General features: G+C 43.5%; 1 protein-coding gene across 3 annotated transcripts in view; it reads left to right on the forward strand.

The window, feature by feature from the left end:
• Window positions 1-2431: 2431 nt before the first annotated feature.
• The window catches only part of NUP214 (nucleoporin 214), a 36147-nt gene continuing 18845 nt past the window's right edge, over window positions 2432-19733 (forward strand). For 2 of the 3 annotated variants that reach the window (XM_066562938.1, XM_066562939.1), the window contains exons 1-22: window positions 2432-2527; window positions 2745-2949; window positions 3415-3485; window positions 3870-3933; window positions 4197-4300; window positions 4609-4715; window positions 4863-4929; window positions 5442-5565; window positions 7389-7550; window positions 8611-9067; window positions 10358-10533; window positions 11052-11143; window positions 11459-11548; window positions 11890-12039; window positions 12267-12425; window positions 14632-14735; window positions 15227-15406; window positions 15863-15948; window positions 16043-16126; window positions 16450-16695; window positions 17375-17539; window positions 18037-18145. In XM_066562938.1, coding sequence (XP_066419035.1) covers window positions 2465-2527; window positions 2745-2949; window positions 3415-3485; window positions 3870-3933; window positions 4197-4300; window positions 4609-4715; window positions 4863-4929; window positions 5442-5565; window positions 7389-7550; window positions 8611-9067; window positions 10358-10533; window positions 11052-11143; window positions 11459-11548; window positions 11890-12039; window positions 12267-12425; window positions 14632-14735; window positions 15227-15406; window positions 15863-15948; window positions 16043-16126; window positions 16450-16695; window positions 17375-17539; window positions 18037-18145 — 3065 coding nt within the window. In that variant the 5' untranslated portion in view covers window positions 2432-2464. The remainder of the gene's footprint in view (window positions 2528-2744; window positions 2950-3414; window positions 3486-3869; window positions 3934-4196; window positions 4301-4608; window positions 4716-4862; window positions 4930-5441; window positions 5566-7388; window positions 7551-8610; window positions 9068-10357; window positions 10534-11051; window positions 11144-11458; window positions 11549-11889; window positions 12040-12266; window positions 12426-14631; window positions 14736-15226; window positions 15407-15862; window positions 15949-16042; window positions 16127-16449; window positions 16696-17374; window positions 17540-18036; window positions 18146-19733) is intronic. The other variant, XM_066562940.1, reaches the window with a different exon arrangement.

Below are 19733 nucleotides of genomic sequence, written 5' to 3' on the forward strand. Positions count from 1 at the left end.
ACACGGAGCAGCGAGAGCCGCGGCCAGAGCGGCCCCGGCGGAAGCGGAAGCGGCGCGGGGCTCTCCCGGCGGAGCGCGGGCGGCGGGACCGCGGCTGCGGGGCCGCCATGGGGGACGACATGGACGTGATCCCCGAGCGGGAGATGAAGGTGAGGCACGGGGAGAGCGGGGCTGTGGGGGCAGCCCGACGGGGGAGAAGGGTGGACAGGCTGTTTCACTCGGGACGGGGGGCCTTGGCTTGGAGCCGGAGGAGCCGGAAGGGAGCGGGGCTTGGAGAAGGCTCGGCCTGGGCTGGAGAGGTGGTGGGTTCGGGAGGAGGCTTGGTTGGGACCGTGGGGCTGACAAACCGGGAGGGTTGGCTCGGGATATGGCGGGGCTGTTTGAGACATCCTTGCAGTGTTTGTGAAACAACTGCAGGATGGGTCAGGCTGGAAGGGACCACAGTGGTCATCTGGGCGAACCTCCCTGCTCAGACTGGTACGTCCCAGAGCACACGGCACGGGTTTGTGTCCAGACAGGTCGGGGATATCTCCAGTGAGGGACACTCCATACCCTTTCTGGGCAATTTTGAGGAGTTTCTGGTATAGTGTGGTGCAAGCCTGTGAGGTGGAAAAGGGAAGGCTGGCCTTGGTGTAGAGGGGTGTTTAATGCTTGGGGAGTGAATCACAGAATGGTTTGGGTTGGAAGGAACTCTAAGCTCATCTCGTTCTAACCCTTGCCATGGGCAGGGACACCTTCCAGCAGACCTGGATGCTCCAGGCCTCATCCTTGAGCAGTTTCAGGGATGAAGGAGAGTTGAAGAAACCTTGTTTTGGAAGAAGAGTGATATGTTTCTAAGTCCTCCTGTCACCATGCCTAGTGCTGGGATCTCCTGGTTTGGGCATGTGTGGCTGTGGGGCAGTGTGAGCTGGAGTCTTGCTGTGTGGAGCCAGCCTAGCCCTGTGTCCTGTGTCTCCCAGTGTTACTGTGAGGCTGCGTAAGAAGGCACATGGGGGAACAGATTCCTGGGGTGATTATGGGTCTTTGTGCAGCTGCCTTCTGCCCTCACAAACAGGGTGGTTGGGCTGTTTGTTTTGCTGAAGTTTCTGAGTTCCTACAGCCTCCTCAGATTGCAGGAATGTACTTATTTAGTGGCAGTTATTTAGGAATAACTCAGGTGCTTGACTGGAGTTACTGGCATGTTGGTTAGCAAATGTGTGCCCTGTAGCAGCAAGTTTTGTTCAGTCCTGTCCCATCTTTTCTTTATTCCTTTCTCTTTGTATCCCTTGGCTGGTTTTGGTGTGCTCCTGAGAAGGTCAGATGTTCCAGGCAGATTTTATGAGCACAAGCACTGGGTACAAGAGAGATTTAACCAACGGAAAAAAAAAAAAGTGATGTGATCTCAGTCTTTTATGGATGAGACAGAAAATGTGATGGAGTGGCCAGAGGCTGCCTGTGTGTGCAGGAGCCTCATGGAGAGGCTCCTACACTTACTGTCTTAGAGGAGCCAAAGTAAACTGTTCCTCTTGGGCAGCATGTGAACAGCCTCTTCCCAACTCTCTCAAACAGGATTTTCAGTTCAGAGCACTGAAGAAGGTTCGCATCTTTGATTCTCCTGATGACCTCCCCAAAGAGCGCTCCAGCCTCCTCGCAGTGTCCAACAAATATGGGCTGGTCTTTGCTGGTGGAGGGACCAGCCTGCAGATCTTCCACACCAGAGATCTTCTCATGCAGAAACAGCTGGGAGAAGATCCCAATAAAATCGGTAAGGCACACTTAAATCTCATGGGTTTGGCAGAGACAGGTTTGTAGGGGATTTATGACATGGAGCTCTTGGCTTCTGATACATGTTACAGTCCTTGCCATTCTCTGTCAGGCATTAGAATTGTCACATTTTCTTGTGTGGGAAGGCAGGAACAGTGGTTGGTAGCCATTCTTTGAGCCTGTGCATGTGTCAGGGATGTGTGAGAGTGGAGGGACACACTGAGGCAGCTTTCACATTGAGTTACCCACTCTGACTAAATTACTGTCCAGGAGAGGAGAAGCAACCACTGTTCCACCACCTGAGTGCAGAATGGTTTTCATTCTCCTTAGTAACTGTTCCACTCTCTACATACATAAAAAAAAGCCAAAAATCTTTCTACTTAGTATTAGTCAGGTTACTGAGGAAGGAAGGTGGCATTTTCTTTTTTTAGAAATTTGGCAACTCTCAAGATTGTATTGATAGAGATGAAGGGATTTGCTTTCATTCAATTTTTCTGTGTGTTACCTTTGATAACTGCTGTTCATAGGACTGAGGATTATTACATAAATTTGTTGTCTCATTTTACAAGAACAATTCCTGCTATTTAAATTTGTCCCCTTCATTCCATCTTCTTTTCCTTTTGTGTTTCAAGTGGAGAATATTCAGAGTACTCTGGTTCCCATGAAGTTTCCTATGCAGCACCTGGCTCTGAGCTGTGACAATCTCACCCTGTCTGTCTGTATGATGTCCAGTGAGGTCGGGTCCTTCATCAGCTTTTTTGATGTCCGCACATTCCTAAATCAGGTACAGCCTATGCCAAGTGGGTTTGCCTTTGGTTTGGGGTTTGCGTTTTTTTTCAGAATACAGCAGAGGAGAGGTGTAGCTGGGGTGGGATTTTTTGTCTCTATGAGGATCAGTTGTTAATTTATAGGCAGGTCAAAATTGCTTTGAACTGTGGCTTCAGGAGAGTTGGATTTTGTGCTCCACTTTGACTGTCTCATGTATTTGTCTTTCCTAAAAGGCAAAACAGCAGAAACATGCATTTGCTTGTCACAAACTGGCCAAGGACTCAGGAGGTGCAGCCATGATCAACGACCTGAAGTGGAACCCTGCCAGTCCCACCATGGTGGCCATCTGCCTGTCCGATGGCAGCATCTCTGTCCTGCAGGTCACAGACTCTGTGAAGGTCCATGCCACACTCCCATCCTCTGCTGCTGTCACATCTGGTGAGTGGCAGCCTTGGAGGGCACGCAGAATGTTGAACACTAAAGAGCAGATATTGATTAAGAGGTTGCTTGTCTCAGGAGGAGGTTTCTTAAAATTCTTAACAAAAAGGAAGGGTTTAAACTCAGTGAGACTCAGAAAATGTGTTTGCACTGGAATTACTCTTTCCCAGTTGGTTGCAGCAGCTGAGTCTTGTGAGTTACCAAACGTGCCCACCTGTGGTTTGTGCTGTCTCAGGCTTGACTCATTTCCAGGAAAGCATGCAAATTAGCATCATCACCTGTTGTGTTTTGACCTGTATAGTCCTGCATTTTCTGTGACTGGATGATGCCTTGTTTGATTCAGATACATTATTTTTTTCAGTGAAAAAAATATCAGTTTTAATTTATTGGTCCTGTTTTTGTGTGGCTTTGTAACTCTCCAGTTCCTCAGGGCTAATGAAATTATCTTTTTTTTTTTTTGCCTAGTGTGTTGGAGCCCAAAGGGAAAACAACTGGCTGCAGGGAGGCAAAATGGCACTGTGGTGCAATATCTGCCTGTAAGTATTGGTAGTGTTAAGGCCTTATGATTTCAGGAGTTTGAAATATGGTATTTTCTTGGTTTGGGTTGTTGGGGTTTTTTGTTTTTTTTTCCTGGTTGACTGGTTTTTGCATCACAAACTACAGAATTTGGTTAGGTCGCACATGGTGTGAGCTACATGGTGCTACCCACGTGCTTCAGTAATATTCAAGTGTCTTAGGCCAATATTTGGTTTAGTTTAAGGTTTGTAGTGGTCACTGAAGTCATGATTTCAGAGTGGCCCATGATGAGTGTTAAAGAATGTGGGAGTTGCTCTAAACCAGTTCTCTGGGCTTTCTGCAAAACTTGCAATTGGATTTGTTCATTGCCTTTTCTGTATATTTAAGAGTTGTTTTATTTGCAGAATCTGCAGGAGAAGAAAGTAATCCCTTGTCCTCCCTTTTATGACTTGGACAATCCTGTTAAAGGTGCATATTTTTATTACTTTTTAACTTGTTTTCTCTTCAAAAGTATTTTACTCATTGTTCCCCCTGTTGTCTTGAGTTATAGCAGCTGTATAGCCATGGTTATGAAATTACAGTGTGATTTTCTGTGATTCTTAAGCTTGGTAGTTTAGGAGTTAGTTGCCATTTGCTTGTTATTTCCTTTTTTGTGCTGTGCACAGTTAAAATCAACAAGGAGACATTAACTATGAAGTGTTTCTGGCTGAGGTATTTGCTTTCTCTTTCAGTTTTGGATGTACTTTGGATTGGCACGTATGTCTTTGCCATCGTGTATGCAGAGGCTGATGGGACACTGGAGATGTCTCCTCAAGTGGTCATTGCCATATTGCCTGTGAGTGCCAGCAGTCACAATGACACAAGTGTCTGTTGCTTGTTCCTGACTTGTTCATGACAATGGAGAGTTGCTTTTATTGTTGATATTGGCACCACATAGAATTTGAGTTTAGTATAGTTGTAAATCATGGGATTGAGGTTGGGGGATTAAGTGGAAGAAGTAGGATCCACCTGAAAATCAATGAGTAAATTGTTCTCTGCTGAGACCCAATTATGACATTATTGGTGTGCCCTGATACTGTCAAATTTAAGGGAGATTACTTGGTTGGTGCATTGAAAGATACATTATCAATGTTGATCCTACAGAAAAAGGAAGAGAAGCGACCAGAGAAGTTTGTGAATTTCATGGAGCCGTGCTACACCAGCTGCACTGAGAGACAGCATCATTACTTCCTCAATTTTGTGGAGGACTGGTGAGTGGCAGGAATCATGGCAAAGTCCTTTCCTTGGTATGCATGTCTGAGGGGTTGGTGCTTCTGCATAGATTGTGTTCCTCCTTTTTGTTGACTTTGCAGTGGACTGTCATGTTAGTTTTAACCTGTTTGTGTCCATGCTTACAGGGATTTAGTTCTGGCAGCTTCAGCAGCTTCCACAGAAGTCAGCATTCTTGCCAGGCAGGGGGATCAGGTAATATTTTTACTCCATTTTGGAATGTATTTTGTGTTGCATCTGTGCAAATGTACATTGTCTTTCCCCAAGTATAACCTATATAAGACCTAGAATACCATGAGATGATAATTTTTTTTAAAACATCCCAAAACTAAACAAGCTTCTAAATTGTACATAATCTGAAGATAATTCTTAGATTAACAAAAGATGTGCGTTGTGAACCAAGAAGTCTGGTTTTTGTTATTCACTTGGCAATCTCAAAATTTGGTCAAACTCACTTTATTAAAGGATTGATGTGAGGTCATCAGTTGAAGTTAAGCATTAAAAATGTCTGACCCCTGATATGCAGTGATACATGAGAAGTCACACACAAATCTGTGAAGGACTCTGATCTTTCTAGCATTTGTTAATCTGACAAATTTAAGTAGATACTCTTTAGCTGATGTTTCAGCTGTTGTAGGCTGGAGTGCTGAAGAAGGCTGGTCACAGGAAAGCAGTAGTTGATGTAACAATAATTTTACTTTTTGCAGAACTGGGAATCATGGGTTTTGGAGGACTCAAGCAGAGCAGAACTTCCTCTGACCGATAAAAGCGATGACACTCTGCCTGTTGGTGTTGCTGTGGACTACACCAGTAACATGCCCATCGTGATCAGTAAGTCTTGTTAGTCTTTCTTGTGGAGTAGTCCAAAAATCTCAGTATATTTGATATTTTTGAGGGGCAGCCTTGTACTCAGAGCTCTGGAGATCATTCTGAAAGGCAGCCCAACACATCTGCTGTTTTAATACAAAACCCACAGCACGTGGCTTTACTTCTGTGTAAGGATTCGGGGGCAAAGTGTTAAATAGATTTTTTTCCTGGAGCTTTCAGCATCCTGGGATATGACACCAACAGACATGACAAACAAAGCTCCTGAGTTACATCTGTCCCTAGAACTGAGATTTTACTGAGTTTAAAGGAGTTGTGTTCCAGCCCTGGGGATTTCAGGCTGCCCACAAGGTGTTCTTTATTCTTGTCATTTATGTCCTTTTGCAGAACTGTTTTGTATAAAGTACATTTGCATGGATCTAAAGGAAAAGTGGGTTGGCTTCAAAGCCAGAAACAGCAAAGATCACTGAGGTGAATGTGTAGGTTTTAATTCTGCATTAAAGCTCAGGTCTGTACTGCCTAAACCCTGCTGTGCTCTACATTTCAGCTGCATTATTGCTGTACCTTCTGTGCTGCCTGAAGGCCCTTCAAAGCACTTTGTCAAAGTCTGAAGCTACATCTGAGCTATTGTGTTGCATCTCAGTGAATTCTGAGAATTCTACCTTGAAGGCCAGAGACAGATAGAAATAGTGATGCCTTCAGGCAGAGTGGAAGGTACTGGAGTCAGGAGTTCCTGAAGAGCACAGGAGGGTGCCAGTTAACTGAGACCTTTACCTGAAAAAAACCTTGCAGTAGGGAATTGAGGTCAAACATTTGTATTTGAATGCCAAATTGAATTTGAAGCCTTTTCTCTGTTAATCTATACAGTTACTGGATTAAGAAATCTGTCAGGACAGATTTTTTAAAGCCTGTGTTATGCTGCCTCAGAGTTTTTAAAAAGGTTTTCGGAGAAGCATTTTGCTAACACATTCTCTGTGTTCGGACACAAGAGTTTGGCTACACATTAATTGGATTTGCAGTTCACAGCAAGTTTAGGTTGCAGAGAAACCTGATTTGTCCTGGAGCTGTTCCCAAGTGGAAACAGCCCTTCCCTAGCATGGTTTTCCTGAAGAACCAATAGTAAAGAAAAATGGCTGTTCACTCTGCTGCCTGACAAACAAAGCACCATGATTATAGCAGATTTTTCCTGCACTCTGCATGTGTTGGGTTTGGGTTTTTGCATGTAATTAAGCACAGTTAAACTATTACAGAATTTTAGAAATACAGAGAGTGTTCTGGAGCCTTTAACTGTTCTGAAAATTTTTGTACTGAAGCAGACTCACAAAGCAACTGCATAAAACACAAGTATTTTATGTCAGTGGTTCAGATCGCAAGGATATTTGTTTGATGTTTGCTTTCTTTAAAGTTAAAAAGCTTCCTCTGTAGCAATTCTGTTTTGTAGTTTATGCATATGAATGTTAATAAGGAGACAGGGCCCAATGGAATGTGGGGATTGCTGAAAGGAATTGAAGGAGGGAGCAAGAGTATCAGTGAGGAAAAATGACTGCTTCAAAATCTGAAAAAGCTTGGCACAGGAATTGATGGGTGAAAGTTGGGCTTTGTCATTCAGGAGATGACATTCAATTGTCAAACAACCCTTTTATGAAACATGAAGTCAGGAACATAAAGGAATACAAAAGGAAGAGATCTGAGCACTGACAGAGAAGCAAGGGAAAAAAGATGCAAATGAAAGCAGGAAGGTAGAAATGTAAGAAATATTGAAGGAGGCAATTCCAGTAGGAACAGAATAGGAAGATTTGACTGTAGGACTTATGTGTGGTCTCTGGCAGGTGATGAGAAAATCCTTGCTCCAGCTCCAGTTCTGATCCTGCTCTCTACGGATGGTGTGCTTTGCCCATTTCACATGATCAACCAAAACCCAGGAGTCAGGTCACTTATTGTGACCCCAGAGCCACTGCAGCTGGCAGGGGAGAGAGTTCCAAAGGCAGCAGGTGAGTGCTCCAGGAGCTCAGGGGAGCACTGGCATTTGTGGATCTTTGTCATACTGATTTGTCAGTTCAGTACTCAGACACATGTGGTCACAGAAAACATATTTTCTTTATAATGATAATGGGGAGCAGTTCTTGGGTGTTTTGAACTCCCAGGCCTGTTCTCTGTCTTTTGTGCATGAGTGTGAAATTGCCTAGTCCTGTTCACCAAATCACAGAATCATTTGGTTTGGAAAAGACCTCCAAGATCATTGAGTTTGTTTGTGGGATCTCAAGCACTTTGCAGGCTGTGCATTTAGACTTTCCTATGCAATCAGCCTTTGCAGAATAGGGCCAAACCAGTTTCAGGAGGCTCTTTGCCCCGTTCTGAGCATGGCCTGCACACTTCAGAGAGGTGATGGTTTCCTCCATAGCTTTGCCATAGGAGGTCATGATATGAACTAAGGTGTTTGACTGCAGAAGAATCATATTTAAACAAAATTCTTTTAAAACCCTATTTAAAGCTTTCCTCAACACTGTGAAAATTGTGTCAGCAGGTGAATAGGAGTAGTTTTGTTTGAGTTATAGATGTGTTTCCCTGTGTAGTATGATGTAGGCAGGCAAGATGATTTTTTTGCTTGTCTGCATTCATGGAGAAATTATTGCAAATGCACCGTTTTCTCCCCTGTGCCCAAATTTGCTTCTCCTTTCCCAGCCAGAAAGCTGTTTTTTGGCAGCCTGCCTTCCTGCAGTGCTGCCTAACTTGTATGCTTACTGCTGATTTTATTTGAGATGGCAGGAACCTCATCAAAATCAATGGAGGAAGGTGAAGCTTTTTCACAGGAAACTGCAGACAACATTAATCTGAACAGATTGTTGTATTGATCATGACTTTGTACAGTTTCTGTATCACTTGCTGGGATTGGGGACTGCAATCCCAGCTCTCCCATCTCTCTTCCTCACTGTCCAGTGAGAGAAGCAGTGCTGAGCTGTCCATATCAAACAGATTCAGCCTTGCAATACCTTCTGCCATTACTCAGTGCAGCCCCATGAGCCTCCTCCTTTCCCATTTGTCTTCCTGCAGGGAGTGCTGCCACAAGTCCAACCACTCCTCCAACTTCTCTAAAGCCTGACACAGCACCAGCTGCTGCTCCCACTGTGCCCACCTCAAGTCAGTCTCCAGCAGGGAGTGGAGCAGCTGTTTTTTCCTTCATGCCCTCAGCTGTGAAGACTCCTGGCTCCACGGGCAGTGATCCTCCACCATATCCCTTTGCCACTGATGCCTCCAAGCAAGCCCAGACTCCTGCTCTGACTGGACTAGCAACATTCTCCTTCTCCTCTGCTTCTTCCAAGGCATCCATGACTCCTGCTTCTGTAGGCAGCACTACAACAGCTCCTGCCACCTCTTTTCCTTTTGGCTCCATGAACTTTAAACCAGCTGCAGACAGCTCGTCTGGGCCATTGCTCTCCACAGCTCCTGCTGCACAGAAATCATCCTTTGCACCTTCAGCTTCTTCAGTCAAAGTGAACCTCAATGAGAAGTAAATAGATTCAGCAGTGAATGCAGGGGCTGGATGCTTGTGAAATTGCTGCAGGCATGGATAATGTGTGGTAGTTCTGAAGATGGTGTCTGGCTTTTTGCCCTGACAGCAGTTCCCCACATTCCCAGGAAAGCACTGAGGAAGCCCCTCTTTATCCAAGAGTGTTGTGGCTGTGGAAACCCTCAGTGCTTCCCATGCCAGAGGTTTTGTTCATGGGTACTAGTCAAGGGACAGTGACAAAAATTTAGACTGATAAATTGCCAGGGACTTAGGGGGGTTTTATATCTTTGTTTCATAGGCAACCAACAGTGATTCCATGCTTTGTTTTGATGCAAATCATGGCTGAGGACTGCTGGGAAATCTCTTCTGTCTGGAATTGTTTTAGTGGGGTGGTGATAGCACAAGTTTCTCTGACAGTTTGTTGAAGGTTCCTTACCCCAGCCTGAGAGGAAGCTGGAGCCACAGCTGATGGATTGCTTTGCCACTCTGTGTTCAGCAGAGAAGGTGCCAGACCTTTTGGTTCTGTTCTTAAATGGACACTTGCTCACTGAGCACAGATCTGGAATCTTCAAAGCTTGTTCACACTGACTGAAAAAAACTAATATTGATTAGAAACTATGTAAAATGGGTTTGAGTGTTCTCAGATGTCATATACTCACTCTTCCCTCCAACTCCTGAGACTTGCTCTTTATTTTTAGAAAAAGTGGTTTAAAACACAGAGCTATGTTAATTGGAGCTGCTTTTTAAGGAGAAGAACTTTCATGTAAAAGCTTCATAAGAAATTTCTGATGTTTTAAATGATTATTTTTGAATTAGAAAAATCTTTACTACACCAGAATCTGATGGGAGCTCTTAGGGCTTTTTATATTTTGTGTATAAAGCAAATGATACACCAGTGAATTGGCTGAATATTTAAATTGGCTGCCTTGAGGAGCTGAGTTTGCAAATGAATAGAAATTCATATTTTCTTGCAGAATTTCTGTTTGAGCCTTACTCTGAGATGAGCACTGAAGGGCAGCTCAGATTTGCTATAGCTGGAACAAAATTATGAGGTGCATTTGAAACAGGGTAGTATTTTTTGCTGGCATTTAGCTTTTGCTCATGGGAGGATCTAAGATGGAAGTCTTTGTGGTTCCATGTATTCAGAAATTATCCTGAATGGCTCTTTCTCACTATCTCCAGAAGCTACACTCGTGATTTTGTACCTGGAGCTTGAGTAGCTGCTGATCCCAGGGGATGGTCATTCATTTACTCATTCATTCACTCATTCATTTACTCATTCTCTTGCAGGTTCAGTGCTGTAGACACCTCTTCTCCCACGAGCAGCAGTGGGCAAAGCACCTCCACAATGTTTTCCTTCTTAACCAGTTCCAAAACTGCTCCTGGAGGTTCTCTGAGCCAGTCCACGCCTGCTGCAGCCCCTCCTACCACACCACTGAAGACTTCATCCCCTGTGCCTGCCACAGGTAGGAATCTGATCCCTATTGTTGGGAATAATGCATTATGAAAAACATTCTAAAAGTTTTAGGACACAGGGAGCTTCATTTGGCTTTTTACTTGTTTTTCCTGCTGCCTTTCCGGTTCCAGAGGCCCTTCTGATTGGCACACCATCATGATGTGAATCACTTTGTCTTGAAACTGAGCATTTTTTCCATTTGTGCTCTATTTCTCAGAGAGCCATATGTGAAATAATTGTATTCAGCTGCTTAAGTTCACCCAGAAGTTCTGGCATTTTCAGTGCTCTGAGGGTTTCTGGGCAGCCACACAAATCAGTGCCTTACCTTCCATCTGCATTGACCAGAGTTCAAAGTAGTCACGAGAGAAGTTGAATGGAAGTGAAAAGGCACCTGAGGAAGGTGTGTTCTTGCATTGGGGCCCACAGCACTACTGCTTTTGGATTTGATAGTACTGATTGTTTCTCATCACAGCCTGTTTCCTCCAGCTTTGTATAACTTCATCAATTGCTGTTCTCATTAAATTCCAGTGGCACGTCCTGCTCAAAATCCTCCTTCAGCTTCCTTGGTACAGAAGACAGCCAAAGTCACCCCATCAGCAGCAAAGCCAAGCTCTGCTCAGGTAACAGGAACTTGACTGGCTTCTTTGGAGGGTGAATGTTTTTCATGGCCCATTAATTGCTTAGAATTCCTTGGACTGAGCTAATGTTCTTAGGTCAAAGAATTAGCTAAGTTCTGATTTTGAAACAGTAGCAAATCTGTGGTTCTAAACAATGTTCTCTGCATGTCTTTGGAGAACTATATTTTGACCTATGTTATAATGAGAGTGTCTGGATGGAGTTTGTAACACCAGGCCTTTTTTGATATTCTAAGCTCCCTGTTGCAATGGATATATCCTTAATATTGGTTTTGGTTTTGTGGGTTTTTTTTCCCCCAGGGCAAATCAGCACTCCCCAGCACAGCTTTAGAGAAACAGACCCACCAGTGGAAGGAGTCAGACCCAGTCATAGCAGGAATCAGGGAGGAGGTGAGATTTTCAAGCAGTTTTCTTCATAATGCCACACAAGCACTTCAGTTCAGCTGTGTTCTGATGGTGTCTGTAAGTAGTTTAGGAATGAGAATGGAAATTTTTCCTAAGATGATCAGCCTGATTTGTAGTTATTTGTGTGTCCTGTTCAGTCATCTTCAGCCACTGTGCTGAGAAGATGGAGTATTCTTTCCTGTTAATGTTCAAGAAGAATTTCCTGCTTTGGCTGCAAAGTGACCAATGTTTATGGTGTAGTTGAGGCATGATCCAAGAGCTGAGACATTTGTTCCAGTCCCTGCTGTGTTTTCAGTGGCTGCCCTTTCTTCCACTTGGCCTTGCAGATTGCTCATTTCCAAAAGGAGATGGAGGAGCTGAAAGCCAGGACTTCCAAAGCCTGTTTCCAAGTTGGGACTCCAGAGGAAATGAAGATGCTGCGAACTGAATCAGAGGATCTTCACACCTTCCTCTTGGAAATTAAAGAGACAACAGAGGTGAGCAGGCTAACCATGAACCAGCAGTGACTCTTCCTCACCTGATGTTCCTCCTAAACCTGCTACAGCTGAACTGTAGAGGGAACACCTGACTCTGCTGTGTTAATGAGGGGCTGCCATTTGCCTTTGTGCTTTCAGGCAGATGCTTGCAGAAGCCTTTGTGCTAGAAATGGTGGTAGAAAATGTTACCTTCAACCTTGTCCCATCTGTTCCATTTCACTTTGCAGTCACTTCATGGAGATATCAGTATTCTGAAGACAACCCTGCTGGAGGGATTTGCAGGGGTAGAAGAGGCTAAAGAACAGAACGAACAGAATCGCAGCTCGGGGTATTTACATTTGCTCTATAAGAAACCTTTGGATCCCAAGAGTGAAGCACAGCTTCAGGTATGAATCATGTCAGCCAACTTCTGACAGAGAGCTTTAAATCAAATAAAACTTAGGCTTGTGTGTGCAAGTTCCTAGCATTCTTGTTCTGCCCTAAGTATTTGCCATTTCAGTAAATAGTCTGGTAAATGTGTGGTGAGCTTTGGTTTCCATGAGTTTGCAAGAGCTGCTGGAAATCCTCTCCTGAAACTCTTCTCTGTTGTTGCCATTTGCAGTGATGATTCAAAACTCCTCCTGAAAGGGATTTAGTTCACCTGAGATCTAAGTCTTCTAATCTTAGAAAGTGACTCTTGACATCCTGTTCCTTCTCAGCCTGTAGTGTTTGTGCAGGGATTTAGTTAAAAGAATGTTGGGTTTTTTCCTACACTTTATAGAAGAGTTCTTAGAATTATTTTTATCTTCAGCAAGTGCCTTATGGAACAATTTGATGATTTATTATGACTTACAGAATTGTGTGGTTAATTTCACGGATGGTGGAGCATAAAGCTTAACGATATTCTGAAAGCTGGGGCACAAAGGAAAATAACCAGCAGTACATAAAAAAGCTTTCAAAGACAGGAAAGAAAGTCGGGGTGAAGCACTTTGTTACAGCTCTGGTGATGAAGGCTATTTAACCCTAAGCAAAATAGAGTGAATGTGCCCTACAAATGATACTTGGTCTTTTATACTCTGATAAGTTCCCCTCAAGAGGTTTGACTGGCAGGTTGAAGGCATAATTGAATGTCATCTTTGTGGCATTAGGTATCAAGACCATGCATGCAGTTATTAGAAATCAGCTGACACAAAGTAATTTCTTTTAGGTCTGATCTCTAATCTTCACCTGGATTCTGTTGAGTGATTCACAGTCTTAATTGCATGCCTGCTTTGATGTCCAGCATGTCGCTGTGACATTTGAAGCTTATGCTTGTGACTTCAGAGAGATGATAATCTTGAAGTATGTGTTTCACTGTGTAGAGAAAGGACCATAAGGAAAGTAGGACCATAAGGAAAGTAGAACACAGTGGGAGAGAAGTGGAAGTGGATTTGAATGGAATGAGAGAGCTTTTGGGTGAACTTTGTGGAAGTTTGCTTTGAGAAAGCTGTGTGCTGACTCTGAAATTTTGCTCAGTCTACATCATCCCCATTCTTCTGGGTGAGAAAAGCTCCCATAGGCAGCTTTGTGTCTTAGTTTTCAGTGAAGTTTTCAATACCCTGAGACTTTCCTGATGTCCAGCTCTACCAGTTTGGTATCTAGAGAGTTGCTGCCATGTGGGTGTTGGGGAAAGGAAACCTGGGCTTTGCAGTGTTTAACACTAAGCCCACAGCAGGACTGGGTTTGCTTTCAGGTTGGAGAGGTCCCACTAGAATTTCATGCTGTATGTTGAAAGCACTTACAGTGGAGTTCTTCTCAAGCTGTGTTCCTTGGCTGCTTCATTGTATTTAGGTGAACATTCTGTTGAGATGAGCTGAAACCAGCTGCAGTTCCCATTTCCATTTTACAAGGTTGGAGTTCAAGCCAGGGCCGTGTCATGCCAGGCAGGTGGGATCACAGGAATGAGACTCAGCTCTGGGTTTGTTTAGGGAGCAGAGCTTGGGGCCAGAGGTCTCTGGCATAGCTGCTGCAGTTGTGCAGCTGTGTGGTCATGGATAAGTCACTTTACTCTCTGTCCTTGCTTTTTACTTATTTTTATTTTCCTACCTATAAAAGTCAAATTAATTCCTTGCCTTACTGTGGGAGGTGTGAGCATTTGTGAGTGCTTTCATGAATCATAGTCTGTGAATGCTGATATTCTAGAGCCGTGTGAGCAGCCTGCAAAGCTTTGATCACTTACAATTGTTAGAAGTTTCAGTGTTGTAAGATGGGACCAAATGACTCATGCTCTGGAAGTGGCATTTGAAATAAGGATTGTTTTGTATAATGCCTGGGGTTTGTAAAATCCTTTTTGTAAAGACCTGGCAGTGTTTTGCAAATATTATGGACAGTATTTCTCTTAGTTGAGAGCTGAGGTAAAATGTCCAGGACGAGCCCTGGACAATGTGTACCCTATTGATTGTTACATAAATTTTCACCATGTTGGGTTCTGTTGTGCTGGCAAAACTTTCCAGGCAGAAATACAGGCAAGTGTTCTATGGCTTGGACTGAATGAGCCCAAAGAGTCTTCATCTTCTTCAACTGAAACTGAGATTTCTGAAATGAATTTAAAGCTCACTTTCTTTTTCATGGCAGGAAATCCGGCGCTTGCACCAGTATGTGAAGTTTGCTGTTCAGGATGTGAACGACGTCCTGGATTTGGAGTGGGACCGGCACCTGGAACAGAAGAGAAAGCAGAAGTAAGTAATTGAAACTGGAGTACAGAACTACATCTGTGAATTGGGAATTAATCTAATAATCAACAGACAAAGACCTTTTTCTGTTTAAAAGTATGATTATTTTTTTGACGGATCTGGGAGTAAAGCTTGTCTCAGACACCTAATGGGAGCCATAGGTTCAGACTCTCTAGCTTAATACACGTTACAAGCCTGTGTCTCTGTGTACAGTGCTAATAGTGCTTATAGAAACAAACTAAGCTTTGCAGAAATTCATTGATGGCAGCTAATTAAGCCTTTCTAATAGATAAAGCATCTTAAAGCAAATGAGCTAAATAAATAAACTGGCAGCACGTTCAAAGGAGAAATCTTATTTGAAATGAGCTGAACTGCTTTGGAGATTGACCTGGAGTTTCAGTAGCCAGAACCACTAAACCATTGGTGTTTGCTTGCCTGCCTGTGGCCCAGATGCACAGAATGGTCCTTATCCCTGTCTCTTGATCTGGTCTCTGCAGGCGTCTGATAGTCCCTGAGCGAGAGACTTTGTTCAACACCCTGGCCAATAACCGGGAAATCATCAACCAGCAGAGGAAGAGACTGAACCACCTGGTGAACAGCCTGCAGCAGCTGCGCCTCTACAACCAGACATCTCAGTGGAGTGTTCCCAGTGATTCACCTCTCAACAGTGCTCAGAGGTGTGTGAAACATGAATTCCTCCCTCTCTCTTGCCCCCAGCAATGTGCATCCTCCAGAGAATGATGTTTTGTGGGCATGGTATGGGAGGACAGGATGTTCTAAAGATTATACTAAACCATGCCCAGGTAATACAGAAGTTCATTGGTTGGATTCTTGGATGCTGTTTGATGCTTAGCAGAAATTTCCCCTAAAAGTTTAAAGAGTTTTTTTAGTAGATGGTATAATAGAGCCTCCAGGCTGAGGTACTGCTGGTTGTCTGTCTGACTTCAGGGGAAGAAGTGAATGACTATTGAAGTTTCCAAAATAGTTAAAGGTGCATCAGACAGTATCTAGAGGAGCCAATTGTTTTTCTAAATATGCCAGTGGTTCTAGTGCCTACTTTGGCCCAGTTTTGTTCCTGCTTTGGTAGGCTTCTTTTTCTGCTGCTGTTTTTTCACTGCTCTGCCTTGTCCCAGTTTTGACAGTGACCTTGAAAGCCTACGCAACGATTTGATGAAAACTACTTTGAAATCACATGCAAAACCTCTGCCCAAAGCACCTGGTAATTTATTCTTTCTTCCTGCCATAAATGTGAATTACCTTTTTTTTTTACTTGTGGTTTGACTGTAGACTAATAACTACTTTCCATTTTCTAGCTAAGTTATCCCCAGTGAAGCAGGCACAGTTGAGGAATTTTCTAGCCAAGAGGAAAACTCCACCAATTAGGTCTACAGCTCCAGGTAAACCTTTAGTGACTATAGAAGTCTGATATGCTTTTTGAGAGGGTGACTCACTTGCTGTGGGACCGAGACCAGAAATTAGCTTTTCACTACTCAACCCCTACTTCTCTTTTCCTGTTCTCCCATCTGCTCTCAGAAGGACTTGCCTTCAGTTGCTGCATGGTTTAAGGCTGCCTTTCCAGGCAGTTAAGAAGTCAAATCTTATCGATGCATGAGTTAAACAAGGCAATAGGAGACTGCCCTAAAATAGGGTGCATTTGTCATGGCTGATACACTGGATGGTTCCCTCAGCTTAATACTGAACTTTGGTTTTGATGTTGCAGCAAGTTTGTCTCGATCTGCCTTCTTGTCCACAAGATATTATGAAGATTTGGATGAAGTCAGCTCAACATCCTCAGTTTCCCAGTCACTGGAGAATGATGATTCCCAAGCAGTGGACCAGGAAGAGGAGGCTGCCCCAGTCCAAGTCCCTCGTCATGCTCCTGTGGTCCGAACTCCCTCAATCCAGCCTGGCTTGATGGCTCAGTCTCCATCCTTTGGGAAACAACACCTCTCCCTGGGTACTTTGTGTGAGTTGTGTTTGCAGTGTCTCCTCTCAATGTGGTCTTGTGGGTAGCTTTGACTACTGTACTATCCATTGCCAGTGCTTCAGGCCCTGGAGAAATGAGATTGCAGGACACAGATTTACTTTGCCAGGTTCCCAGGAGCAGTAATAGAGTCCTTTGTAACCTCATGAACTTGAGCTAAAGGCACTAAAACACCTTGACTCACTGATTGTGTTTTTGTGATAGCCTGCTTCTTTCAAATTTCAGTGACCTAAAATATTGCCCAAAGACTGAGAAACTGGAGTACTTACTGCATCTGTGGCCAGGGTTAGGAGTTCTGAGCCCAGCAAGTCTCAGTAAGAACTGCATTTGCATATACTCAGTTTTCCTTGTGCAAGAGAGGTTTCTTTAATCTCTGCAGCCAGAGAGAAAAATAAGGTGTCAGCAGAAGTGTCTGTTACAGCAAATTGGAAGTCCTCTAATGCATTGAAGTTAAATCTATTGAGACTTACTAAATTCCTTGGGATATACCAAAATCTGCCAGGGACAGATTGTGTTGATTATTTGAATGGCCTGCACATGAGTACTGTCAGAAGGAAGCTCTGTACTTAGAGGAACTGCAGTTCAGCAAAGGCTTTCAAAGACTCCCTGATTTATAGAGAAACATTTAACTAATACTTTTGTTAATTTGTTTTTTTTTTAGTGCCTGCATCTTCAAACAGAATCATCCCACAAGGGGCAGACAGTACAATGCTTGCAACAAAGACTGTGAAACATGGAGCCCCTGCTCCCACTGTCACTGTTCCAGCACCACAAGCAGCTGCTGCTGCAGCTCTGCAGAGGCAGATGGCTGCTAACCAGTCCCCAGGTAAAAGGATGGCTAATTGCCCAAGTGACCTCTGAGCAGCTGAATGGGGCTTTCACAGGGATTTAGTGCTCTCAAAGGAGGAGATCATCAAACAAAATGTGGCACACATCTGTAGTTGTTGCACCTCTGAGCTATCCCGTGTTCCTTTGTCTTCCTTTTTCATGTAAGCTGCTGATACAAAATACCTGAGAAACTCCCATTTCCATTAACAGATGATGTTACAATGTTGGTAAGAGAGAGTTCATAATAATTAGATTTTCTCAGCAAAAAAAAAAATGTACCAACTCTATAGATTGCTGCCCACTTCTTTTGTCCTTAATGAAATCTGAGGTTCCAAATGTTTCAGGCTAGGTACACTATATATGTTCTAGAATCTTGGATGGATCTTTTTGGAATTATTCAGGCCATACTGAATGAAATGAAATGCTTAATATGGAATTTTTCTTTACATCTGGTTTTTTTTTTTTTTTTGTTCTGTTTTTTTCTGTTTCTTCAAGCTGTGAGCACCTCCTTGACTGAATCAACTCTGAAGAACGTTCCTCAGGTGGTGAACGTTCGAGAACTCAAGTCTGGTACACTGACCCCAGCAGTCTCTGCAGTCATAGGGTGAGTGAGTGCTGCCCTTTGGTAGCATTTGCACTGAAGCACATCTGCCAGTGGGGAGCAGTAGCAGTGTTTTACTGAGCCTGGCTGTGTAAGGCCTGAAGTGGGTGTATTTAGACAAGAGTATTGAGTTTGTGGATTGAAAGAAAGATCTTACCAGGTCATTCAAGGAATTGCTGCTGGCTTGTCCTGAACAAATGATGAGACTAGTATTAACCTCCTTCTCCATTTGTCTGTGAAATGCATTTATGTGCATCCTCTCCTTTTGGGATTCAGTGGTTTTACTGCTAATAAGAAATTTGGGCCTGGTATCTCTCAAATCACTACCTCTGTTCTACCTCTTTCAGTGAGGGAATTGCAGCCCTCTGTCACTGAGTGTGGTCTGTGACTTCAGGCTGTCCAGATGTTTTCCTTCTACTTTGTCATCCTTTGCTGAGAGAACCTTCTCTGGAGTTATGCCTCTTCTGTCTGTTGCCAGATTCACCCCCTAAAGGGAGGGAGAACTGTGCTCTGGCTTTTCTGGACACTTGTCTCAAATGTTTTGACACCAGAATTTTGACTGAAGGGCTTGGTGTCACTAGGGGTCAGTCACTTTGGAACCTTACAGAGCTGCAGGGCTCTTCCTCAGGAGTAAACTAGGAACCTTGACTTCTGGTATTTAGCCTTGAATTTGTTACCATTTCTTGTGATTTAGCTGTAACACTTGGCTTCCCTACTCTGCTTCCTGCAGGCAACAGCCAGCTCAGCTCATTCCAGAGATTTCTTCCTTATCACCAGGCTCTGTCACCAGCCTAGGACTAGGCTTTTTCCCTGTCATTGTAATGACCTTGGAACTGTCTTTACTTAAAGTTCATGCTGTTGCTTAAGACCAGGGCAGTGCATGGCCAGTTCTGGGCAGTACTGAGAAGTCTGTGCAAAGTTGGGCTTAGTGCATGAAGAGGGATAAATTCACCACATATCTCTGATTATATATGGAGTTGCAAATGCTTTATCCATATAACAGTGAGCTGTTTGTGCAGCTCCTGGAGCAATTGCTGTTGTTGCATCACTACTGGCTTTCATACATTTGTGTGTACTCTTCACTGTCAAAGAAAAAAAGGTGGAATTCCTTTGATTCAGCTTTTTAAAAGGAGAACAGTCTCACAGTGGTGGTACTCAACTGGAGACCTTGACATTTACTTCATGGTTTCTTTTGCATTTTAATTGAGAAACAGCTTGGGTGCTTTTTGCTATTTTATTTCTTCCTAAAAGTGATAAACTGGAGTGGGGAGGGGAATTGCTACATCTTTTGAAAGTCAAATTTATAGACAGCTCTACTTGGGAATTTTTTGGCTAAAAGCAGTGTTGTGACCAGGAAGAGTTTTCCACTGTCTGTTTCATCAGAACTATGATGAAAAAAAGTAGAAAGTACTGGCTCTGCACAGAGAAGATTGTGAGTGAGCAATATGTAATGAGATTTGTTTTCAGTTGAACTGCAGTTAAAGACCTGTCTTACTTTCAAGTAGTTTTAGATTGTCAGTATTGATTGATACCTCTAATTTATAGAGCACCAGCTAGCTTGATATCTTGGAGGCTTTCTACAGTTTTACTT

The sequence above is a fragment of the Molothrus aeneus genome, chromosome 19 (assembly GCF_037042795.1).
Source record: "Molothrus aeneus isolate 106 chromosome 19, BPBGC_Maene_1.0, whole genome shotgun sequence".
Taxonomy (NCBI): domain Eukaryota; kingdom Metazoa; phylum Chordata; class Aves; order Passeriformes; family Icteridae; genus Molothrus; species Molothrus aeneus.